Genomic DNA, 19,992 nt, shown 5'->3' with positions numbered 1-19,992 from the left:
TATCTCATCCAATCTGATAGACTTATTTGTACCACGGTCAATATATTGTGTATTAGAAAGCTGTAGTATAGTCCATTGCCAATGACATGGGCAGAACTTCAGGTCTTTACATAAAATACTTTCTTACTTGCTTGATTTGCATTTGAAGTTTATCGCGGATTCAATAAACATCAATATTTGTTACCACATAAATACCCAATAAACTTAAAGTCAGTATGAAGATAAACGGTATTCATTAACTCATGTATTTGCGTGATTGATATCGAACTAAACACGCTAAGAAAAAAAGACACTGGAATGCATTCAATGCAAATATTATATCGTTTCATTTTAATATAATTATATATATATAAGGTATCGCATATATGGTTAATTTTCTTTAGCTGCTAAAATGTATAAAACTCAATTAATGAGGTAGTTTCTTTAAATAAGTCATTTACTTTTCTATGTTGTAAAAGGTTGATTAATTTGTACTGAGTAAAAACATGCCCATTTTTTCTAGTTTAATCCCGTTTATTCAACTAAACTTAAAATCCATAGAGGTGTTGAATAATATTTTGGATTGATAATGACTTCAAATACTTGAATATAATAATTGATAATAATAATAATAACAATACAATACTTATAGTAGTAGTGACTGTAGTATAAGTAGTAGCCATTTCTATAGTCTGTAGCTTCGTATAATATGCGTATCCCATTATATATATATATATATTTATTTTTGTTTATTATTATTATTGTACTATATAAGAATCCGTGTCCAAGGGTTAAGTTGACGTAATAATCACATTAAGTGTTAACTTTTGTTCGAGTCATATTACGATAACAAGATACATCATTTTCTGTTTGTCACTTCGAGAGTGTTGTTTAAATGTCCATATGCCCACAGGCTTTGAACAACTGGCCACAGAAGTCTAATTATATGCAGGACGGCCGCATTTTTTTGAGGAACCATTTGCAAAGAAGCTTTGTAAGTGTTCAATGCCGATTTCAACTTCTGCTCCAGTTCCAAGCAGTGTCCTAACATGTTCAAAGAGGCATCAAAATGGGCGAATGATAGGAAAATATCGCCATTCGGTGAGATGATTCTTGTTGGTTTCATGATTTCAGTGAATCTCGATAACTTCCTCAAAGCTTGAGACTGTTGAGGCTCTCGGTGGAGTTCCCTGTATGTAAGGTACTGTAGATAGTAGAGATAGGGTTCTATTTGCACACACATACACTCTTCCTTGTAATAAAATGGTAAACGGGTTGGTGTGTTGATGCCGCAAAGCCTACGGTACATTTCGCAACGCAAGAATTCAGGAACACACATCGCGTCTTCTTGTCTAAATATCAAAAAGACAGACCATTTTTGTTTGTAAGACAGCCCACATGAATGATTTGCAATCTGCAATGCTAATGACTCTGACGGAGAAACTAAAAACTGCAAAATTAGATTAGATTTTGTATCTGCTTCTATCTGCTTTTCAATCAAGTCAAAATATTTACATGCTTCATCAAACTCTCCGTTGCAGAAAAGGAAGGAAGCGTATCGCATGTAGTTTCCAATGATATCAGACTCTAGAGATTGTAAATATAATTGTCTAGCTTTTTTTATGACATCGTGATTATATTCACGTCCGTCTGCCCTCTGTTCCAAATATAATGAAGCACCCAAACAAGCTATATCTGACATGATGCTATGAAATACATAGTCGTATTTTTTGTACTTTTCCAACGGTGCGCGATTATACTTTTCTAAGAGAGTAAATTTATTTTCAAACTCAGTTATCCTGCTCTTGAAAGATGGGCCTGACAAAAAAAATGCATTAAAAATATATTCTTCTACCCGATAATACGACAATACACAGAAAGATAGTGCTGAACCATTCGAATGATATATGCTGCTTTCATGGCTGCTCGCATCTCGCTCATTAAGCAACTTTCCAATGTTATCCATTTTTATATTTTCGATCGTTGCCATCAGTGAATTAATAATATTTGTAAGTTTATCCACCAATTTGGTATATTCGTGTCTTTCAAGTTTCCCATCAAATAGGTTAACATTTTCTATGGTAAAATGTGGACAATTGTGGACAATTGTGGCGTGTTAAGAAGCGCCTCAAAGTTGCAAGTATGTACTTCACACAATTGATGATATTGTCCGCCCTCCACACACTAGGCTGGGTATTCTCGATCGCAAAGAAGAAAGCTGTTTTGAAATGAAATGTACTCAGTCTGTCTTGATATTCTGGCGAAAACAACTCCTTTCTTATCATCTTAGTCAGGACATATGCTTGAAGATGTGTTTTATCTAAACTGAACATAAAAAGCCGCTCTGTTAGATTTGTGGAAAATCGCCACTGATAATGAAAAAAATCGTATGTACAGATATTCGTACTTGGGGGTGGTCCCTGAGGAACTATAAAGACGCCATATTTCTTGGCTTTTTTCAACGTCTGTATTGAAGGCCAGTGACCGGGACGAGGCCTTTCGAAAACGTACTTGCATTGCCTAGGAAGACTTTTACAATAATACGCGTTAACAGTGTCTATATTGCCTAAAAATTCTGCAGGCCCGTGTCGTCTAGCTAGTCTAAGTATTGCAGGCGGTTGTCTTGGGACGATACACATAACTGAATTTGGAATCATGCCGTCCGTTTTTGTCCAATCCCATCGAAAAAAATTAACGATATCGTCGTTATCCTGATAAGTATCCAATGGGTGAAAACGCCGTGCTTGTGTTGATGGTTCAGTCATTGTTAAAACACAAAACTGCGAGGTACAACCGTTTGTGCTCACCATAATCACTACTTGGTGATCATGCGGCGGAAGAGGTGGATTTTCTGAGTCAAGAAACAAACGAAACGTTTCAAAACGCTGTAAGGAGTCTACATCAGACATCATTCCAATTGTTGTAGTCACCTCGATTTGACTTCCAAAAGAATAACATCGTCTGTTATTACCAAGTGCTTTGGCTATAAGTGTCTGTTCACGTTCAACACAGCGAATGAATGTCCTTCTCAAACGAATTAAGTCTTCATTAACGGCAACGTGATCAAGAACGCGAGACAGTTTCTCTGAGAAATCAATATAATCTTTCGAATAATTTTCAAAATCTTGGTCTGTTTTACACGCATTGCTCTCTTTCCTTGTTGAGTGTTTCTGTTTGCTTCGCCTGTTTCGAGCCATCTTCAAAGGAAAAAAAAAACTAAGAACTAATATTGATGGATGAAGTTTTACGTGAAAGTTCTGGAACACATGAAGTAAAAACACTAAAAACACACATTCTTATAGTTGTGTTTTGTTTTTTAAATTACATATAAAACATAATAAAGATACAAGTAACCAGTAGAGAACCGTAATTACGTGATTCCGTATCCGCCCGTAAAAAAAAGAAATTGATAACACACATTAAAAACGTATGAAATCTTCTATCAGGACTAAAGTCAATTAATATTTTATGAATACAAAACACACACACAATTGTTATAATGTTAAAATAGTCAAAATTGACCGCCTTTACCGTGTTTTCAAAACCAATAATTTGCACATGAACACAATAGTTACTAAACATGTCCTTTAACACATATATACTCAATCTTAGTTGTTTCGAATGTTACCTTTATTCAACGAAACAAGGGAAAAACAACCTAAATAGTATTTGGTACTCTTGACAACTCTTTGCTTGTACTCTCAACCGCGCTCGTTGTGCCTGGTGACTGCTGTAACAATGTTTCGTTATTTAATAGTGAAAGGAAGAGTAGGATATAGCATTCTGATAGTCCAGCTTAGTCTGAATCGAACAGCTACAAGAACACGAACAAAATCCGAAAGAAAACAAACTGGCCATGGGTCATAAGGCGCCCACATGAGACCCAAAGGAATTAGACTATTCTGAAAAAAATGCGAGCTGATTCATGAAGATTGAACCAAAAAGGGACTTCTTGAGCATTATCATGTTTTGTTTAGTTTATCTACTGACCAAAGTTTTGAGCTCATATGACCAAGTTTCAATATCAGCCGAGATTTCATGGTGACAAATGTTCTGACCAAAGTTTCATTAAGATTGGCCAGTACATGTGGCTAATATATCGTCAACAAACTTTCACTACAGCCATAGAAGGACAACTGCCCCGTCCCTCGGCGGCAATGTTTTTCAACAAACCAAAACCATAAGAATTTTCGAACTCGACCAGAAGTTAAAAAGTCACGCCCCCTGACGGCTAATTTTTTTTTGACGAATCATAACCATTTTCGAACTCAGCCGAGCTATCATTAGAACAAATGTTCTAAATAAGTTTCTTGAGGATTGGGCAAAAATGTGACCTCTAGAGTGTTCTGGGAAACTGACCGCTCCCTGTCAGTCATGTTTTTCAACCAACCGGATCATAGTTGAACTCGTTTAAGATATAATTGGGGCACTGACCATGTTTCATAAAGAGTAGACTAACTATTTATCTTTGAGAGTGTTAACAAGGTTTTATTATAGCCATATAAGGAAAAATGCCACCGCCCCATGTTTTCCAACAGACCAGAACCATTTTCGAACTCATATAATATATCAATAGAACTTAAGATATAAGTTTCATAAAGATCGGGCAATACATTTGACTTGTAGAGAGTTATCAAGGTTTTACTATAGCCATATAAGTAAAACTGCCACGCCCCCTGAAAGCCGTGTTTTTCAACAACCAACCGGAACTATTTTCGAACTCGTCCAATATATCATTTGGCACGTGTTCGGACCACGTTTCAGATTGGACAATAAAGGTGGCCTCTAGAGTGTTGACACTGTAAATGTTTACAACGCATGACGGACGACGCACAACGGACGACGCGCGAGTCGACGGGCAAAAGGTGATCACAAATGCTCATAATGAGCTCGTCGTGAGCTTAAAGTACACAAAATAAGTAATTCCATTACATACCTGAACTATTCATAATGCTGATTTAGGCTGGTTTATACCCATATGATTCGGCATCGACATGATGTCATCAGCTTCTAAGTTACAAGAATGCAAGTTTCTTCGTCATAATCTCCAGGACTTATTCCGAAACATGATCTTATCACGAATGAAAACTTTCTTGAAAACGAAGGCGATTGAGCAGCGCAAGTAAAACGATAACGAAAAATGACAAACCGGTTTTCCCGACCATGAAAAAAGAACAGTAGGTTTATCGAGCGCTATAAATAGCATAGTAAACTTTCCAGCAGATTCACTTTCGTTTTTGAACTTCCGTGTACATCAGCTATATCGATATCGTTGAAACACGATGTACATGTAGACGCATATCGGTGGTCTTTCTGTAACAATGCTGACTCTCTGTTAATTCTTAGCTGCCTCTCTGTCATAAACAAGAAAAATGATTGATCGTACGTAGTTCACAAAACAGGTAAGAAAATATAAAATTAAAACCCGTAAAAACATTTGTGCATAAAAAGAGGTGGTCCATGAGTTGAAGCATATATCAAGCTACAGGTTCACAGTATTCTGCAGGTCCAAACACTTACCATAAACTCTATCGAAGATGGAATGATGACGAGGGTGGTGGAACAATCGTGCTTACATGTCACTTTGATGACTTTTTAACATAGCTTTTCCGTAATAGATCAAATATCTAATGTTATTGATATCATATTTATGATCAAATCTTTCAAGGACCATAATTAACATACGAATGACTACAGTGCTTATGCTGACATTGATGTTGAAATATTAACTAAATTTAATACATTTAATAATTGTTTTAGTAATTTCTGCTTACAATTATACCATATTAATGATAACATTCAAACCTGACAACATCTGACATGTACTGTTTTAGTTCTTTTAAAATCACTTTATGAACAAATGTTTTAAACATAAATATCACAGATATATATGTTGTTTTTTTTTCATATGAAAATGTATGAGCCCAGCACAATTTTCGAAAGCAAAAGAATCATGATATTTAATCTGCCATAAAAATAAAGTTCATTTCTCCATTATAATATTATACAATTATAGAATAGCCTTTAATATTCACAGCAAGGTCATTTAATGTGCATTAACATTTTTATAATGAAGGTGTTTCTTATTTTTCATTTGCAGGTCAAGTTTTAAAGGAAGACATCCCGACTAGACGGTGAAGTTAGCCACATGTGAGTGCGCCCATCCAAAATGTGTGTTCATCACATCATTGGTGACTTTGAAAAGGTTTCTGTTTTTATATTTGTAAATTAAACTCAATGAAGAAATACAGATATCACAAAATATAAATTTTATTCTGGTTATCATTTTGCTACTTCGCACAAGTACAACATGCCTTTTTATAGTTTTAAATGGCTCATTGTTTTAATGTTTAAAGACATCGTCAGATACCAACGGCTGCTGATAACGCTCCGCTCATCTATCTATCTAGGGATGGAGAGTAACGTTATGAATAGCCCGGGGGTGTCCGACGATGCACTCGTACACGCGGACTTTTAAAACTTCCCGCGTTCTATTTGTTTTCTACACTAACGGCAGTATCGATAGCATATGATAATATTTTGTTTAAATATAATATTTACATGTGTAGGGCAACTTAGCAATATTTAAATACTAGTATTAAATGATTTAAATCAATTTTATGAAACCGAAATCCCGTCTGCAGTTCCCATCTTTAATCATATTGTATGCATTTTTCAACGTTATCCATATGGTATGCGTTTTCTTGCATACGATATGTAAATAGAAGAAAAACGAAGACGCATACAACAATCAAGCTGCACACATGTCATCGTATAATCGCACTATCGCATTGTCGCCATCGTACTATCGCACTGTCGCCATCGTATTTTCGCACTGTCGTCATCGTATTATCGCACTACCGCATTGTTGCCATTGTATTGTCGCACTGTCGTAATCGTACCATCGCATTGTCGCCATCGTACTATCGCATTGTTGCCATCGTATTATCGCACTGTCGCCGTCGTATTGTCGCACTGCCGCCATCGTACTATCGCCATAGTACTATCGCGTTGTTGCCATCGTACTATCGCATTGTCGCCATCGCACTATCGTCATCGTACTATCGCATTGTCGCCATCGCACTATCGCGTTGTCGCCATCGTACTATCGCATTGTCGCCATCGTACTATCGCATTGTCGCCATCGTACTATCGCGTTGTCGCCATCGTACTATCGCATTGTCGCCCTCTGGATTTTAATGTGTAACCACGATGGCACTAACACTATTCCGTAATTTTGCTCCCTAATGTATCGTAATGTGTTAAGCAGTTAAATAAACAAAGGTATTTGTGGTGAGGCTTACAGTCATTAGGTTGGTCATTACATGTACTGCAAATCATAATATCGTATCGCTTTCATTGACATAATTTGCGAATAAAAATGTCATTATTAGGAAATCACAGCTTACTTTTTCAGATTTTGCACTTTTATAACGTGAGCTCAGCCGAAGTAGTAATCTTTTGACCAGCTGTTGGTGTCCTGCTTGTATTCGGCCAAATTTGATACTTGTTTTGGTTTAAATCAACATAAGAAAGAAGAAGGGGAAAAAAGCAGACGGCGTTCTTTGTAGGTCAATATTGTTTATAATGTACTTTAATTTACTGTTTAAAATTGTGTACATTGAAGATGCATGATAAGTCATCAAATATCATAATTGTATGAAAATATTACTTTATTTTTGGTAAATGAATTTATTTATAGATATCTTTGGCGAACCACAATAGAAGCGTTCGTTTGAGTGTACGTTTACACTTGACGGTCTCGTTCTTACACTGGGTATTCTTTAGTTAATCTTACTTCGCTTATCGACCAGTTGTCGTTTACCATATAAAAAACAATGCAAACAAAGTAAAATTAATTAAGCGAATGATTTTTTTTCCGTTTAAAAATAAAAAATTGACTTGAAAAAAAGTTGTTTGCAAAGGCTGATTGTCGACGATAAGAATGACTTCATAATTAGCTGTAAAGACAACAAGCAACCGTTTATAGGATTTAAGCATTATTCTTATAAAAGTATACGGTCGGTGCCATATATGCTACTAACAATCGTTAAGCAGAAACAGTAAGAAAACACAAACAATAACATTAACAGTTCGAATATAAGTATGCGTATACAATTGACAATTTTTTATATTGTCTTATGAAAATTTGAGCACATAGACCGTTTATGCAAAGAAACATTTTGGATACATAAATAAAATTATAACCGTTTATGCAAAGAAACATTTTGGTTACACAAATTAAAAACTATGATTCCTAACGGTCTAAATAATAAACTGCTTTATAACATATAGAATATAAGCATAATTCACGTATACATTTGATGTTTGCCTATTAAACTGTCTTTTTATAGCACATAGGTCTGGTATTCTCTTCGTTCTGTCTCATTCTTGTTGTTGGGCGAAACGACGAGACACCGCTGGAATGACACGACAGCGACGCACGGGTTTGACTGCAAAACATATTAAAAACACGCGAGTACCAACGTCATACAAATATAAGTATTCTAACAAGTGCGTATTTCCCCTACACCTTAGTTACTGCGGGAAAACCCAACATTCGAAAACGTCACAGAACAAGAAATCTACGTTAAATTTCGACTTCAATATTGCTTGATGTCATGATACAAGAAATAATAAAATATGCTGAAACAGTTAACAGTTTGGCATAACTAAAAATACCGATTATGTACAAATACATATAATGTACCTGACAATAGTGTGTTTCAATGTATACAGTTTGCCTAGTGGATTAACTTGTTGTCTTTTTTTGCGGTATTTCATTATTCACGTACTGTTTTAAACGATGTAACAATATTTATAAATAAATAAATAAATAAGTCAGTCTACATAAATTGTAAACAAATTGTTTTATAAACATCGGAGAGTGAAATATCTTGACAAAAATATACTGTAATACAGTAATAAATGAATTTCTGTATTGGCTCATTTTAAAATAAATAACATGGTGCTAATTTTATTCAGTGTATCTAATAGAATTCGTCTTGTATACGCCTAAACAAGGACCTACCAATGTTAATTGATAGATCTCATGCATATATATTTGTTTAAATCCGTAATGAATAACAAAACAATTATAAAGACATCTTACATAAATATTGTTTAATAACGTTATGTACAATACTTTGAACTATTTGTTCTCATACACAGCTGGCATACTCACAATGGACCTCCAATACATAGTCACATAGAGCGCACCGACCGTGGCGCAGTTTGACAATTTCAAGATACTTCTTTCGAAGTAATGGCGGGTCCTGTAGAGAACCCCGGGAAACAACTGAAAGCAGAAGGGAAACATGAAGATGAGTGGAAGTAAGAAGTGAAAACAGTCTTGTTTATAATGGATGATTGCGCAGATCTTCGTACCTGAAAATGTAAAAGAAATAGTTAAATTGTTTGTGATATTATTGTCAAGATACCGCCGTGGCTTTGTGAACGTAAATAAGGCTCATGCTGACCATGTGCGCATCTTCTAACAAGTAACCTTTACTTTGTCAATTATGACTAGATATCAAAGGTAAAATAAACTGTCACTCAACGTATACAACGGATATCTCACTAGCACAGATAATTAATTACAGAATTGCGCGATACATACACCTATTGAAATCAATCGGAAACACCTTTACAACTAAACTATTGTCCTTATCTAGTTATCAAAGTCTGTACGAACGAATTCGCAAAAAGAGCTTTACCTAGATATCCTTAAAACAAAGGCAATTATTTGACTAATCTATATCCTATCGTACGACGTCATTTTATATCAGACCTACCTACATATATTTTTACGACGATAGACGCATATTATTAGAATTAATATAATCTCAAACCGGCCTGTAAGGCCGCTCAGAAACCTACATGGCCTATTAACATCACAAACTACATCAAGTATTGAGTCAATTTAGATCTGAGATCCGGCCTTAACGACGCCTCTACAAATCAGAGATTACCCTATACTATCTACTATTATTAAACTAATCTAGATCAGGTCTGCAAGGGCGCTGTCACCTCCTGCTACACCGGTACTTGCAGCAGTCGTGAACAATCCGGTTGGAGGGCCTAAGCAGCCTTCGAGACAGAACCACCCGGTACAGCGGGGGCTCCGTTTCGCGCCTGTGTGCTCGTCTAACCTGTAGCATGTTTCTGCTAGACCGACATACGCAGGTCTTCGGGCAAGGGTTTTCTTCAAACCGGAGGTCGATTTCTCGAGCTGCATTATATGACTTCAGCAGCTGTCGATTTAGAACCTCGTTGTACAGCGACTGTTCCGTTCGGCGTCTGCGTGCGGGCGGAATCTGAAGCATATTACTGCCAGACCGACACACGCAAGTCGCAGGGCAAGGATTTTTATCGAACTTGAGGTCGATTTCCCGCGCATCATCGCCGTCTGTGCCAGAATCACTGTCGTCTGAAGAGCTGTTAGACGCTGAGCTAGAACTGCAGCTTCTAGAATCCGAGTCGCTAGATGACCCGGATGACGATTCGTCACTGTCCGAGTCCGATTCGCTAGATGACCCGGATGTCGAATCGTCACTGTCCGAGTCCGATTCGCTAGATGACCCGGATGTTGATTCGTCAATGTCCGAATCAGAGCTAGACGAGTCACTTGACTCGCTCTCACTCGAGCTGGTTTTCTCCTGAGAAGAACCGGACTCGGGACTTGACGATCCCTTATTGCTGGACTGTGTGAAGTCCGTACGTTCCTTTTCCAGGCGGTTGTATCGGCGGCGTTTGATCGTTACATCACAACCTTCGTTATCAGAGAGTTCATCATCGGACACGATTTCTACAATACAAATCAACTCACAATTGTTAATGCTGGTAACATTTGGGAATAAAGTCTAGGTCTGATAGACTAAAACATAATCTAGTTGGTTAGGAATAAGGACTAATTTAATTTTTACTTTTTCTTTACAGACAAAGAGGTATTTCTGCGTACTTAAAATGCTTTATTTTTTGTGATTCTGTGCGTGTTATTTTGTTGTTGTTTTTATTGAACACTCACCCTGACTTTCTGATTGGCGTCGCAATGGAGCCGACTTGCGTCTTGCCACAACCGTGTCCTCTGAGTCACTCTCTGAATCAGAGCTGTAACCGGATGTAGCTGCCAGGAACGAGGCAGCAACCGACTCGTGCGTCCAGCTTCTGACATCATCAGGGACGTCATCATCGGAATCGCTGTCCGAGTCGGAGAGCACGAGGTCTTCCTCGAGCAGATCAACCGAGACCGACACAGCTTTCTCTGCACACAGGACACCTGTCAGGATTGAGGAAAAAATAAATTGTAAGCACAGTGTTATGATGATCATTATACGAAATCATGTATACGTATAGAAGGATAACTGGAATTTTTGATAGCAGTTTTGTGTTAGCTGTAGACATGTAAGAGTCGTAGTAGCAGAAGCAATTTGAATAAATTAGAAACCATAGCATTACAAGTAGTAGCAGCAAACACATTAGTACTACTATTGCCTCATATGACCCTGTGACAGAAGCAGTATAATAAAAGACACAGCAAGTGGAAGTGAAAGACAGAATAGAAACCTGAGCCAGAACTTGAACCAGAGAGATTTCCAGCACAATCTTCCGATTGGCTGACCTCATCAAGGTCACGCTCAGGGTCGTGTGAGATAGAAAGTAGGTCAAGATCAGTTGGAAAGGTCATGACCTCCAGAACATCAGCATCAATCTCTGGGATGCATTGTGCGTCTCTGAAAAAAAGAAACATGAATAAATATTTTTCATTCTGAGTGATTCCGCACTGACCGACTGGCTACATCACTAAATCGTTCGTGTTACCAATGATAAAAGACACAATTACTCCTGTTCATACAATCCACCGTTTTCTCACAACTAAATCAATCAATGATCTATAACCTTTTCCCTGACTAATTGACTAGAAAATCATCGGCTTTTTAAAACTTCAAACGTTGTTTGCTATAGTGTATAACTATCGCTACAAATATGTGCGATTTAATTATGCATTAAAATTGGAAAATCAGTGTTAATCTTTCATTATCGCGAGTCTTTTCCTAGGATTGAACCAAAGCCAAAGGGTTTACTGATCTATGCACTATTTTATTATCTGATTCATTTATTGTGCATATAAAACTCTCCATCAGGAAGCAATCTTCGCAATTTTTTCACTAAGTGAACAATTTTTTCACCCGAAATTCAATAATTCATCCAATGACCCATACTCTAGAGCACTTGCTTAAACAATGACGATCACGTGAAAAAAATGTAATCAAAATGTCCCATTTGGTTTACGCAAACAAATGAAAATATTCTCGATTTGAAAAATACGGTTTTGTGTTATTATTGCGCCTTTTATAAAGCAGAGAAAGAACGGTTATTGTTAAGAGCGGAATATGCACTGGTTTTTCGTTGTTGCATTTATATGAGTTGTAAGTTTATTGATTTGCAATAATGTATATTACGTGGATACGATATGGAGGAGGAGAAAGATTTAGACGCGTTTTATTTATTTCCAGTTCAGTTTCCTGTTAATTTCGTATGTGACCCTTACATGATCCGGATCAATTGCTGGAGAAAGATTGCGTAATGTTACGGACACCCGGAAGATTATTCAACTGAGCGGTGATACGAAGGTTGATCACCATTGCACATTCAGGACATCTGAGCACAGAAAGAGTGTTTATGCATGTGTATAAAACGCCACAACACCGTCAATTACAAACACCCGTGCGTTACATGTCTTTGTTTAAATATTTATGAGAAGAGAAACTTGGTCAGTTTAATAAGGATGATAATGATTATGATGATTTCCGAATATTTTGATAAAAGATAAAACTAACTTTACTCAAGGTATAAGTAAATATTGACACGATAAAAAATTACAGCCTTTCTAAAAAGGACTCTACCATCTATTCCTATTTGATAAATTTCAATTCACATCATGCTACAGCAAAATGTATTTTGGTAGGCTTCATTTATGTACATTGAATGTGTTGAATTTACACAATAAATATTAACAATGAAACATATGATAACAGTTAAATTAACTCACCTGCAAAAATTAAAGAAATATTGCTTATAAAACAAAATAATTAAATATTTTGTATGTTAAGATATTTTTATTTCTTATTTTCCTACCCCACCCAACAACGTTAAATGAAAATAAACTTTATATTAAATATTCAAAGAAATTTATGCAATTTTTATGCATTAACAGAGATCCCGTATTACATACATTGAGTCTGTCAAATTCTGGCAATTTCCTTCGTCAAATTCCTGCAAATTTTGCATTTTTCTTTGAGAGTTTTGATAGCGTTTGGACGGCATGTCAACAATAGACATTGTGACGTTGCTAAGTTATCATGACGACGTCAACTTCCACCATTTCGCGGTAAATTACGACGTGACCCGCATTGGTCAAATATGAACAATCGATTTATAATTATAGATCATTTCCGCTTTCATGCTCGTTTTTTCACATGAAACAAATATTTTGTATGCATCATATATTGACTATATTGTAGGTGTATACAGTTTAAATAAATTCAAATCTGAGCGCCTCTTTGACTTGTATCGTTTTCATAGCCTCCGCGCAGAGATTTGCCTGGAACCAGCTTGTATGAGGGAGCATGGAACGACAACTCTGCGTGGAGATTGTCGTTTTTATTTAGGTCGACAGTAAAATTTGATGGAGCCGACTTTTGAATTTACGTGTCATTCGCTTTAACAATTAAAAATATATGGAAGGGAAATATCGCCAATATTATTCATCACCAGAAATGTTGCACGTGTTGAATATTCAGCTCATTTGTTTAACAGAGAATTTTTAAAATGGAACATTTTAATATATGTTTTGTACAATTATAAAGTGTCAAATGTTGTTTGTTCCGATTTTACAAAATGTTTAAATGTTAAAAAGCAAACATGTAACTTCTTAAACTACAGATCCGAAAATAAAGATAGTATATAAAGTATACATATTGTAGTCATAATAATAAATAAAAGATAATAGATCCATCTGAAAGTAAGTTGATCAAAAACTACATTGGTTTTAGTAATCTGCTACAAGTCAGCATATAACAAGTGTACACTATACAATTGTACAGAATACAAGTTGACGAATCACAATTCAACATTTTTAAGTCAACCGGTGTTAGGGAACAAATTGAAATGAGTAGTAGCCACAGGTGTTGGGCGCGTGGCCAAGTCACTTAAACACTATCAATATGCCATAAAACAACATTTTTCATAATAAACAATAAACAAATACTAGTTTAGAAACGTACAATACAGATTTGTCCTTTTGTTTGTGTTACAACGTCAAAATCGTTGTAAATCGGGAATTGTTTATCGGAAATTTCGAGTCCAGCTCCATGTCGATCAGATGCTCAAGGTAAATACGGTTCTCGGTTTCAGGTATTCGGTAACTCTGGGGCGCGGAACCAATAATTGGATAAAAAGCGTAAGGTGAGGGACGGATCATCGTTTACGATTGAAATAAACATTCAAACATAACGATTATATTAGTGTTTGGTGTGGACAAAAAGACAAATCTGTGTTGGTAGTTGATAAACTCCTATTTGTTTATTGAACTAATGTGGACTATGTTCGGTAGCTGGGGTATTTCGATACTTTTACTCTTGTAAAAATCGGCACTGAACGTTCGGTCAGACGAGAGCCGACCTAGCATTTCTACGAGTTTTCTTGTAGTTTATTGTGGCAAGTAGCCGTTCGTGGTAATTTTTCGTCACGAGGCAACCTTTCCCAACAATATGGTACATAGTTTACGAAAATCGACCGCCATGTAGGCACTTAATGGCTTTAAAATGTTGGTGTAGGTGATTTTCCTGTGTCACGAGATACCTACCTTGTATATATATTATATCAGATTTTTTTGGTCAAAATGATAACAAATGTTGTTTTATGACATATTGATAGTGTTAAAGTGACTTGGCCAAGCGCCCAAAACCTGTGCACCAGAATAATCATTGTTTACATTTACAATGGTTCCCGGCTCGTAAGTGAGGCATTGGTTCCTGGCTAAGACGAAAAATAATTTTGTCGCTTCCACCGCTTGTAGATTTCATGCAGACTTTACAACTGTTCAAATGTCAACTTGTAACATTGCAAGATGTAAAGATACGCGATTACTAATCTAGACGTGTTGACATGCCCACAGTGGAAATCGGCAGTTCGTTAAAGTTACTGTTGCAAATTTGTATACTTTAGCATTCACTTTTGTAAAGAAGCGTTAGAGTTGTGAGAAAGTTTTGTGCGTTGTGTTTGCAATTTAAAAATAAGAGTAAATGTATATTTTACATTTTGAGCATTACATTTTTTATTCATTGAAAAGTTATCATTGGACAATGCAAAAGATGAACATTTGAGATGTCTCCACCTTAAAAATTAACATTGTTGAAAATTGATACATAAAATATCAAACATTTGTTTATTTTAACGGATTTTATTTGACATATATGTATAATCTATAATTGCAACATGGAACATATCAGCTAAATACTCGACACGTGCAACATTTCTGGTGATAAATAATATTGGCGGTCTCTCCCTTCCATAAAAATACGGTTTGTTTTTTCGTTAGTACTGTTCATGTTGATTAGACGCCGGTCATCCGGATACCTTGATATACGGATCGCACTTCGATAATAGAGAAAAACAAAAGCCAAGACCGAGACGAAAGTTTGTCTGTTGTTTGTTTTTTTTTTCCAAATTCATACCCTAAAGATTAGTTTTGAGACACGTGACCATGTTGGATTTGATAAATGGTATATCCTTTGGGATTTGAAGAAATAATTTCGTGGGACAATGCGGGAAAATTACATCGGAAAAGAGCATGAACTGTATGATCAGTATCAATTTCAACAAAATAAAAACACGAAAACATATTGCAAGAAAGTGTAAGCTATTCAGTCCTGTAGAACAATTACTATGTTTCAAATACTGACAGTTTGATAGTATTCAATGAAATATGAACACTGATAGTTGTTTATCAGTAGGTGTTATGCATGATGTTGTAAACACTTTGATATCCGATAAAGGACAAGTCTGGTACCAGAGACGATCAACAAATTTGGCACTCTGGCACACGAGTTTCATAGTCTTTTTGAAATACGTTTTTATATTATGAATATTCGTACCTAACATATTGAAGAACGAATCACTTTGCTTAGACTATCCCGACTCAAGGGCTATGCATATCATTATTACAAACACATGTGAAATATAACCAAAGGGGTTGTTCGTTTTCAAAAATAACATTTCTATCATCATATGGAAATAAAAACGTGTAATTTCAATTCGTAAATTAGATTCAAATGCTTATTTCTAAAGAAATATATTTCAAGTGACGACCGTAAATATTAATCTACATAAGCATCGTCCGAAAAATTGATCTATTTTCACAATAAGTTTATACATTTGAGCCTCGATCTGTGAAAAGGGGGTTTAATGCATGTGCATAAAGTGTCGTCCCAGATAAGCCTGTGCAGTTCGCACAGACTAATAAGAAACGACACTTACTGCTTTTATGATAGTTTTCGTTTACAAGAAGTCTCTTCTTAGCAAAAATCAAGTTAACAGCACAGGCTAATCTTGGGAAAATCTTTACGCACATGCATTAAACACCATTTTCACAGATCGCGGTCCGTTTGTATATGGTCATAATACTTTTTGTTCAAGTGAGCGTTCATGGAACCGTTCTGGACCAAGTACGCTTAAGCTTTGACGGATCTGATACTCTCACCGTTCCATGATATGTACTGTCGTCAATTATTCCTCATCTAAACAAATGTCATACGTCCATTTTCTTTGAAATGTTAATGACGTTTTAATTCATTGTTAAAATCTTAAATAGGACTCGACTGACTGGCGTTGAAATTTTATCAAAATGTCGTTGTTGATGGTTATTGAAATCGGTTACGCTGGTTTTAAAGGGATCTTTTCACGCTTTGGTAAATTGACAAAATTGAAAAAAATTGTTTCAGATTCGCACATTTTCGTTTTAGTTAAGATATTTGTGAGGAAACAGTAATACGGAACATTTACCATGGTATAATATAGCCATTATATGCATCTTTTGACGATTTTAAAACCTAAAAATTATAAAGCGTTGCAACGCGAAACGATTGAATAATTTGGAGAGTTCTGTTTTTGTCGTTAAATTTTGTGAAACTACGAAGATTGCTTATATAAGGTATAAAATACGTCAAGTATGTGTACTCGGTGGAATAGCTCAGTAGGCTAAAGCGTTTTTACTTCAGGACTCCAGAGGTCACTGGTTCGAAACCTGCTCCGGGAAATGTTCTTTTCCTTTTTTTAATTTTATTCTCGATATTTTACTGGAGCTTTTACGATCCAATGTTTACATTTATCAATATAAAGCATTTAATGAATAAGTTAAAAAATGCCAAAATCTGTGAAAAGGCCCCTTTAAAATTACTTTTCTATATATTGTTGAAGTTGAGTTCCAATTGATATAAAAATTCATGTTCAAATCAGAACTGGACATTTCTCATTTTTATGTCAAACATTGAAAATGGATCCGTGGAGCGACATTAATCCAGAATTAGAGCATCGGAATCGGGTACAAAAGATTTGGAGTTCTAGCCAAGATAGCAGCGGGTTGAAAATGCGGGAAATAACGCACACTATGACGAGAAGACCGGTGTAGTATCAGGGAAGCAGGCCACGATGAGGATTGTTTGTCAGCTTCAATGTAACAATCAATATAAGATACATTAATTGAAAATTCACGCTAAAATGTTCAGATTTTAATACCCAAAATTTCATGTCTTAATTGAATAGGCAATGAAAAACAAAGTCACAGACAGGTGCAAAGGGACTAGAAAAATGAAGCAAATTTTCATTGAATCGTTTTTAATAAACGTCAGTACATAAATTGTTATTTATTGCCTGCCTACTATAACAAAAGTATTCCATAACGAAATTTGCATTTCTGGTTCACCAAAAAAGACTGTGTTATATATGTTAAAATGTGTCTGGTAATCGGGAATAGAAGTTCATTTATCATTTAGATAATCGGATGAAGAAGTATCAACAAAAATGTGACATTAGAATCTTCAAACACTTGAATTTCCAAAAATACGTTAGTAAACTACAACTTTAACATGTTTTAACATTAAGAGACATATTGATATTTTAAGTCGAATAGTTAACACGTAATTGATTTTTTGCTAAGTATTCATTTATAGTATATACTGATCATCGAATTTATACGGATTTTCGATGGAATTTTTTTTTCGTTTTATTTTTAACAAAATCCACCGTTTATCTACGAACTTCTTTCATCATACTACAAAGTCCTGAACTATTTATTAGCCAAGCAACTTTCCGTCTCTGAAAACCAAATGAATTGATCATCAATGCATCATCAATGCATAACACCGAAAAACTAATCTCTCGCGCGTGGCTTTTGTTTTCCTCTGGTATATATGTGCCATCCATATATTCAATTATACTGATTCAATTATACTGGTGACCGGCATGATTTAGCAATGATAGTTTGGTAATTATTTAACGCGGGAAATGCACGGGTTTCTCGTTTAGGAATTTATATGAAGTGTTAATCTATTAATTCGCAATTTGCCGTGTGTATTTTACTGGTATTAAGCTTTGGTGAAGCAGAAAGAACTGGTTATTACTCCGCTCTCCCGCCCTAAAATATTTTCCTTTATTAACATAATACTTATTTTTATATTTTAACCAAAACGCGCTTTATTTATTTCAGTTCAGTTTCTAGTTTTTTCCGGATGTGACCCTGACACGAACCGGTTCAATTGCTGGAGAGGTTTACGGACGCCCTGAAGATTCTTCAACTGAGCGGTGCTATCCAGTCTTTTCCTTGCCATTTTGGGAACAAATGCAATTTCGGACTTGTGATTGTTTTCGCGCAAAAAGTCCACTGATTTGGGAAAAACTAATTTAATATAAGTTTAAACTTATTCAAATGAGAAGAACAATATCATATAAATTATAGTGATATGCTTTGTAAGATGCCATTGAAATAAAATGGAGATACAATAATCACTAAAAACTTCATTAAAAAACACGTCAATTACAAAACATGCATTGTTTTGCTTTGTTTAAATATTTATACAGAAAGAAATTTGGTTTGTTTAACAAGGATGATGATGATAGTGAATTGATGAAAACGGAAGAAAAAACGGTCTAAAATGAACATTCTTATTTTATCAATCTCAAATTTATTTAACAAGATGCTAAATATCTACAGCAACATTATCGTTTTATTTTTAAGCAAAAACATTAGATCTATTTATTTACGATGTAGGAACTGAATTTTAAAAATATTAAAAAGACAAAATAAGATAACAGATGAATTAACTCATCAGCGGTAATTAAAGAATTTTCTATAAAATATAATGAAATAAATTTAAAACTGTGTAAGTTAAGATATTTTGTTAATTCTTATTTTCTCACCCCACCCAACAACGTTAAAAAAAAATGTTTGTATTGAAAATACATAGAAAATTATGCAATTGTTATGCATGAATAGATATACCGTATTACATACATGGAGTCTGCCGTATTCTGGCAATTTCCTTCGTCGAATTCCTGCAAATTTCGCATTTTTCTAAGAGAGCTTTGAAAGCGTTTGGATAGCATGTCAACAATAGACATTCTGACGTCACTATGTTCACATGACGACGTCAACTTCCGCCAATTCGCAGTAAATAACCAAGTGACGTCTCATTGGTAAAAAATAAATTATCTAGATATTATATTACTAAGTATACAACGGATCTTTGCCGTTTTCATGCTCGTCTTATCCATGGACATATACAAACAAATAGGTCACTAGTTCATAGCATAGTTATATAATATATATATATATATATATATATATATATATATATATATATATATATATATATATATATATATATATATATATTTGATAGTGATTTTTTTCAGAAAAGCAACACGCTAACCACCTGTGGTTCATAGCGTATGCAT

The 19,992-nt window shown here is 35.3% G+C and overlaps 2 protein-coding genes and 1 long non-coding RNA gene across 4 annotated transcripts; 1 reads left to right on the top strand and 2 right to left on the bottom strand.

Annotated features, from left to right (window-relative positions):
- Positions 1-349: 349 nt before the first annotated feature.
- LOC127838017 (uncharacterized) lies at positions 350-5,165 on the bottom strand. Its single transcript, XM_052365520.1, has 2 exons — positions 4,916-5,165; positions 350-3,176 (listed from the first exon to the last, which is right to left on the bottom strand). Exon 2 carries the CDS (start codon positions 1,967-1,969, stop codon positions 839-841), a length of 1,131 nt encoding a protein of 376 aa, XP_052221480.1. The 5' UTR covers positions 1,970-3,176; positions 4,916-5,165; the 3' UTR covers positions 350-838.
- A 62-nt stretch (positions 5,166-5,227) lies between these two features.
- LOC127838024 (uncharacterized) lies at positions 5,228-13,267 on the top strand. Its single transcript, XR_008029611.1, has 4 exons — positions 5,228-5,381; positions 6,080-6,184; positions 9,151-9,312; positions 12,495-13,267. It is a non-coding gene; the product is annotated as an uncharacterized LOC127838024 (long non-coding RNA).
- Positions 8,007-19,666, bottom strand: LOC127838014 (uncharacterized). 2 transcript variants are annotated; one of them, XM_052365517.1, is made up of 5 exons: positions 19,550-19,666; positions 11,545-11,711; positions 11,006-11,257; positions 10,009-10,786; positions 8,007-9,277 (listed from the first exon to the last, which is right to left on the bottom strand). In XM_052365517.1, exons 1-5 carry the CDS (start codon positions 19,654-19,656, stop codon positions 9,223-9,225), a joined length of 1,359 nt encoding a protein of 452 aa, XP_052221477.1. In that variant the 5' UTR covers positions 19,657-19,666; the 3' UTR covers positions 8,007-9,222. The 2 variants fall into 2 exon arrangements, with proteins under 2 accessions (XP_052221477.1, XP_052221476.1); XM_052365516.1 differs by lacking the exon at positions 19,550-19,666 and adding an exon at positions 13,214-13,327.
- Positions 19,667-19,992: the final 326 nt, after the last annotated feature.

The sequence above is a fragment of the Dreissena polymorpha genome, chromosome 7, assembly GCF_020536995.1.
Source record: "Dreissena polymorpha isolate Duluth1 chromosome 7, UMN_Dpol_1.0, whole genome shotgun sequence".
Taxonomy (NCBI): domain Eukaryota; kingdom Metazoa; phylum Mollusca; class Bivalvia; order Myida; family Dreissenidae; genus Dreissena; species Dreissena polymorpha.
Note: the sequence above shows the minus strand (reverse complement) of the source record. Positions and strands in the feature narration are given on the sequence as shown.